The following is a 6,609-nucleotide window of genomic DNA, read 5'->3' on the forward strand; positions in this document are numbered from 1 at the left end:
CCTTTCCTCATATGACAGTGTTTCAGTCACTTATTCATTTATAATGGGTCTGGCTGGGATAGAGTTAATTTTTCTCATAGAATCTCCTATGGAGATGTGCTTTAGATTTGTGACCAAAACAATGCCAATAACATGCTAATGTTTTACCTGTTGCTGAACAGCACTTGCACAGCACCAAGGCCTTCTCTATTTCCCTCTCTGCTCCCCCAGTAAACACAGTAGGCATGTTTATCTAAGAGGTTAGGAGGGGACAAAACCAGGCAGATGACACAAACTGGCCAAAGAGGTCCCAGCTTGGCTGAATTAGGAATCAGTACCGTACCTTTCTCCGTACCCTCCCCTCAAGTCCCAAAGGCAGCATTGTAGTTGTGGTCCCCAGAGCCTCCCTTCCCCATGTAATTATACTCAACATACCTCACTCTCATTCCACTCTCTTAATTTTATCGAGCCATTTCTGGACACAACCTTAAAATACTTTTCTGCATAGTAACTAACAGATTGTTCAGAACTAACGCCTTGCAGAACAAAATGGAACCTCTTGATAGAGAGAAGAAATAGTAAAACTGTATTTATTTTACTTTCACAAGATGGAGGGCCAAAGACTGCTTTGGTTTGATTCTCTGCTTATAAACTCAGAACACTGACTGTACAGGGAAAAAAAGCAAACACACACACACACACAAATCCAAGAACAACAAAAACATACATAAAAAGGCACTTCCTTAGAATAAGCAGTAGTACACCAAGTCAAATATTTAGTAGGTCCCAAACATGTCTGTAATCAGTCCCTAATATTGCCGCAGCAGAGATACTGTTACACCTTTACAATCATGAGCCACCGTACTACCTTCCCTAGTTCCTGGCTCACTGTGGTTTCTGTTGTTTAGCACAAAGAGCCCAAACCAGAAACAACCATTAGAAGGAGAAACCATGTTCCACTGGCCACAGACTAGGCCAGGGTTGATGATTCTGTGGCTGCTTCTAAAGAAAGCAGTGGGGGGAAAAAATGCGTAGGTACAGAGAGAATATGATGTAAAAATATAGCATCCATTTATACCACTTACTGTGGTGAAGACCACTTAAACAGTCAGGAAGATCTGCTACTCCCCACAAAGCTGTTGTCCTTAAAGACGCTCAGTACTTGGAGAGCTGCAAATATTCAAAATCCTGAATGTCTCCAGCATATATCAAAAAGCTAAGCAGAACAAAGGGGCAGCATGCGGTGGTTTTGCTCTGATGGCTGGCTGACCTCCACCACACTGCTCTGTCATTCCCCATCCTCAAAGGAACAGAAAAATAGGACTGGAGGAAAAAAAAAAACTCACAAGTTCAGATAAAGACAATTTAATTGAAAGGGAAAAAAAGAGGAAAAAAACAAAGGTTGCGCAGAAGCAAAGAGAGAGAAAACAATTCTTCTTTACTGTCCATTAACAAGCAATGTTTGGACACATCTTGGGGAGCAGGGTCTCAATATATGACAGAGTTGTTCAGGAGGACAGACGTTTTCATAACAAGAGCCCCTCCATCTCCTTCCTCTTTCCAGCTTTTATTGCTGAGTGTGACGTCACGCGGCATGGAATGCCTCTTCAGTCAGTTTAGGTCAGCTGTCCTGGCAATGTCCCATCCAATCTCTTGCCCACTCCCAGCCTGCTGCCCTTGAAGGAGTGGAAAGAGTTTTGTTGCCATGAGAACACAGATAAAACATCGGTGCAATATCAATGCTGTTCCAGCTAGATGTGCAGAGCATAGCACTATATGGGCTGCTGTGGGGAAAGAACTCCACCCCAGCCGAAACTGCGACACAGCATTACATATATATGTACACATGTGGAGGCACCCAGTGGAATGGTGTTTCCAACACCTTCTTCATTCCAGAGCAGCTGCTTGTGCACAGAGCTCCAGCCTTGCCCAACCGGTAGGCAGGTAGCTTTCATTGCAGAGCAGCAGCAGCTTCCAGTCAGACAGCTCAGCATGCAAACAAACAAAAGGTGCAAAATCTCCTAAGCTCCCAAAGCCATGTTCCCCAGGGGACACGGAACTGTCGTGGAAAAGTGATGGGCAATTCGGCTTTTTCATTTTTATCCTCCAAGAAAAGAGAAACAAACCCAAGACAAACAGAGAAATGTTGCCATTGCACACACAATCTTTTACTTTTTGTCCATTGCGTTGGCTAAGTTGAACAAATCTCCCCTTGCTTCTATTTGATTTGGGAAACAGAAGAGACCTCAGAAAACTGCAAACCTAGCAATCATCCGAGTCACCCTCGAGGACTTGCAGGTAGCACCCCTTTTAAGAGCTCTTGCTATGAGGCCACATGATACTGGAGATCTGACTGATTTGTGATCATCAGAAGAGTCATCGGAGTACCCCGCTGCTGTTCCAAGAGTAAGAAAATTCTCATACTAGAGACAGAAAAGATTTTACAGTGAGATCAGTGTAGGAGAGAAGATGACCAATAGTTTGTTCACCTCTGTCAACCCCACTCTAGCGTCAGCTCATGAGCCTCAGCAAACCCCTTTCGATTGTGGTGGGGAGCAGATATAATGAAGCTGATGGTTTCTACTTTATTTTTGCCTCTTGCTGCTCTTTCTCCGTTATTTTTATACAATGAACTGTAAGAGCACCAATACATCCTGTTGGCTATCAAGGCAAAGGACAATTTTTTTGCCATCATTTGTCCAACAAATTTGCCTCTATGGCGGGAACCATCAAAGGCACTACAGCACCATAAGAGTGATACATTAACTTTATCCACCATAATTCAGTGAAACGCTCAGAGGAGAAGAGTAAATCTTTGCACTTCTCCAGACCTTGCAGAAGGGATTTACACTCCTGCACAATAAACTGCAGGAGGGCTTCAGACTACCTGAAGAAGTCCATAATAAAAGGCTTGATTCCTGGACTTGAATTTAGTCAGTAAAGGTTTCCCACCAAACTCTCTGTAACTCTGGTAATACTTGGAAATATCCTCTCTTTCCCTTTTGGATCAGTCTAAGCACTAAAAGATCTTAGATGCAGTTATGGAAATTTGGTCATGCTTACAAGCCCAGTGTAAAAGACAGTTCAGCTCTTCCTGTGTCACATGCAATTTAAGGTGTGATTTGGAAGAGCTCTCCTGCTCATTACAGGATGTTAATTTGCTATTACTATGACACAAATCATTGCTGTGCAAGAACTCCCTCTAAATCATGAACTAGCCTCAGATCCTCACATTCTGATTCACACCAAATTTCCAAGCAAGTCTTTAGACCTACAACACTGAACAGAGACTTCAGTGTCCTGCTCTCTCCTTGGACCAGACATAAGTCTCCTCCACCAAAGTCTTCAGAAGAGAAAGGAATTAAGAGAAAAAAGACATCACTTTAGCCATTTCCCCTTTCTTCTCTGTTTTCCTTCACATTTTTTCTCAAAACACCTCTTCAAGCACACCCTTAAGTTCTTCAGTTCCTGATCTTTGCTCCCCCATCCTTTTGTTGCTTTGAGAGTCAGTGACAGAGAATGAGATACACGTTTCTACAAGGCCCCTTCTATATTTGCAGCTACAGAAAGGGGTCTTATTCCTCCAAGAGGTTTATGGAGGCTGCCGCAAGTGGCCCAGCACTCATTTCTCATCCTGAGATTTCTCCACCTGACTGAGGAGAGCAGAAGGAAGGTCCTGCAGAGAATCAAAATATATTGTTGAAGTCAAGACAAAGAGCTGCACAGATTGGCTGAAAATATAGGCTTCATCTACACTCCACAAATGGCTTTTATCCTCAACTCCCACCACCTCACTTCAAAAAAGTTCATCTGAGATGAACAGTTAAAGGGTTAAGAGCTCCCAGGAAATGTCTGTTAGCTGATCCTTTGAGTCACTGCCATTTAAAGTCCATCTTCAAGATATCATATGTGGCAGGGCAGAAATGAGAGTGCAGCTGAGCCAGCAAAGCCTGCGATGTGATCTCTAGTCTTGTCCCTTGGCTCTTCTTGTTCCATACATGCACAGCATAAGTGTTCTTCAGGAGTTCATTCAGCTCAGTGGAGCTGACCACTTCAAAGTATTTCTTCCAGTCCTGCCACCGAATGGGATAAAAAGCCTCTCGGGGCAGAGCACTCACCCCTTTGCAGCTCTTACTGCTCCGAAGACTCCTGATGGAACACCATTTCTTGAAGACACGCGTTAGGAGCTGTGGGCCTTGATGCCCCCAGATCCAGCTGTTGTAGTTCTCCACAAAGTCCTGCATGCAAAGCTCCATGAACTTGTGTTTGGGTGTAAAGGACAGAAAGGCTCCATTCAATACATACTTGGACTGGGTACCAAGCACATTGGTGAGGTTCTTTAAGTTCTTAAGCACAATGAAGTCTGTGTCCAGGTAGATGCCACCAAATTTCCACATGATGGCAATTCTGCAGGCGTCAGACAGGATGGGTAGGAAATAAGGTTCCCAGCGCTGCTGAGCCTGCAAGTACCACTTTGCTAGAGGTGTCCCAGAGAAAAGCTCTGGCAAATCCAAGGGACGGATTTCCACATTGGGGAAGCAGCTCAGCAATGAGAAGCCCCAGTGGTTGGGTAATGAGGCATTTCTGTTTGCCAGGCCTTTCATGAGCACCACAACCCTCGTCCCCGGGTGTGTCCGGGCAGCTGACTCCACAGAGCACATGAACAGGTAATTTGGGTTGGTTCGTTCGGAGGTCTCCACAAAAAACACATCTCCTGGGGGAGGAGGAGGTCCATCAGCAACGGCACAGGGAGGAGATGGCACAGAGTGGGCACAGTGGATTTGAACAGGCGAGTAGACTTGGTCTCTGCCCTTAGAGTCCTCTGTGATCCTCCAGTACAACACAATGGAGACGAAGGACATGAACTTAAAGGCAAGGATGAAGAGAGTCCTGAGCTTGTGGCCCAGCACCACCCGGGTCAGCTTTAGCAGGCAGTTGGGCATCCTGAGCATTCTTGTTCCCATCAGAGCCTGCTCTCCCAGAAGAAATGTCGTGATCTGTAAGGGAGGAAAGCAGAAAAAGAGACAAGCAAGTCAGCAGACGACAAGCCACAGTACATCACTATGACAGAGCTGCATATGAACTCTCCTGCATGCCGGCATGCTAAATTATGTCTTAAGGATGTTTCTAAAGGACTGTCCTGGCTTCTCCATACTGTAGCCATGCCCACAGGTCCCCATGCGAAACCACAGGCCCTACACAGATTGTTAGAATGTATGGTAAAACACACTTGCACACCCACAAAGGAGCTCAGGGGGTTGGTGGCATAAAGGGGAGCCTAGGAAACAACCCTCTGGGCTCTTCCCAGAACCATCACAGGGACCATCATCCCATCAGAGGCCCATCTGCACAAGGTCTGAGGAGTGTAGGAGCACAGAAGTGCAGAATCACCGTATTTCAGACCGACAGAATGGCGGAGGTAGGAAAGGGACCTCTGGAGGTCTTCAAGTCCAAACCCCTGCTCCAGGAGGGCCACCCAGAGCAGGATGCCCAGGCCCATATCCAGGTGGCTTTTGGAGATCTCCAGCATGGGAGACTCTCTCTACTGTTTATCGCAAACCAAGATGGACCCTCAGTTCCCTAGATGCAAGCTGTGCTTGCCTACATGCTTGCCAATTGTCAGGAAATACAGTGTTTGTTCCATTTCATCTTCATCCGTCCATTATTTTCAAATCAGATGCGTTCAGAACAGTCCTAGATACTAGGAATTTGGATTCTCTTTTGTCCTCCAGCGTGCCGCCGCAGTAATTATCCTAGAGCTGTGGCACCTGGCACAAAGTGAGACAGGGCTTTTGCGGTGTTTCTTTTCCCCAAAGTAGAACCACCTAACATCCTTCCCCAAAACTGAAAACTCATCTAAAACCCCAGTGCAGTCATCTACTTCTGGCAAAAGGTCTCAGCTTTCAGAATCACAGGACACTTGTTTCCCTCCCATTTGTTCCTCAATAACTACCCTGTGTCCCTTATTTGAAATATACCTTCCCATATGCCCTGCCCCCTCGTCAGACATTCAAGCTGGGACCTACAGTGCTATTTCTGCTTTTACAAGCCCAGTTTGTCTGTCCTGGCCAGCCACCAAGTTTAGTTCTCTGAGGTCCAAAGCGTGGATTTAACCATAAAGAGACATGTTGCAGCAGATGGGAGAACAAAGCTGAATTTATCTCCCAGACTGTTTTAGCAGCCTGAAATAAGGAACATCAGGCTCCTGGGGTGCACAGGCCAGTTGAAAGGAACTGTGAGCAACGTACCAACAGCCTCCTCAAAGTCTGCATAGTCCAAGTGGTGCCAGGCTCTTAGTATAAGAAAACCAGTAAGGTTTCACTTTCTATAAAGAAAGGAAAATGTGAAATTATCTGCAAAATACGAAGCATTTTAGTGTCTACTCTACTTTAACCCATTTCTTCCTTTGTGGTAAGATTTTGCATAATTTAGAAGAAATAAAATCAATACAGTCCATCAGCAAAAGCAGGAGCTTTATGACACAAACTCAAAAGTGCAGAATGTAACAGAGAACTCAATTATGCCTGCTACAGATAGCTACAGGTCAGCTTAATAACAGAACAGAACTTTCCGTTTTAGATTATTCATACTTCAGTTGAAAAAAGAGAAAAGGGAGGGGAGGGGAGGGGA

At 45.2% G+C, this 6,609-nt stretch overlaps 1 protein-coding gene across 8 annotated transcripts in view; it reads right to left on the reverse strand.

The window, feature by feature from the left end:
* Positions 543–6,609, reverse strand: part of A4GALT (alpha 1,4-galactosyltransferase (P blood group)) — a 21,943-nt gene continuing 15,876 nt past the window's right edge. For 4 of the 8 annotated variants that reach the window (XM_021392420.1, XM_021392403.1, XM_021392412.1 and 1 more), the window contains 2 exons: positions 6,228–6,304; positions 543–4,976 (listed from right to left, as the gene is read on the reverse strand). In XM_021392420.1, coding sequence (XP_021248095.1) covers positions 3,852–4,976; positions 6,228–6,251 — 1,149 coding nt within the window. In that variant the 5' untranslated portion in view covers positions 6,252–6,304 and the 3' untranslated portion in view covers positions 543–3,851. The remainder of the gene's footprint in view (positions 4,977–6,227; positions 6,305–6,609) is intronic. The other 4 variants (XM_021392395.1, XM_021392442.1, XM_021392433.1 and 1 more) reach the window with 1 other exon arrangement.

The sequence above is a fragment of the Numida meleagris genome, chromosome 1, assembly GCF_002078875.1.
Source record: "Numida meleagris isolate 19003 breed g44 Domestic line chromosome 1, NumMel1.0, whole genome shotgun sequence".
Lineage (NCBI taxonomy): Eukaryota > Metazoa > Chordata > Aves > Galliformes > Numididae > Numida > Numida meleagris.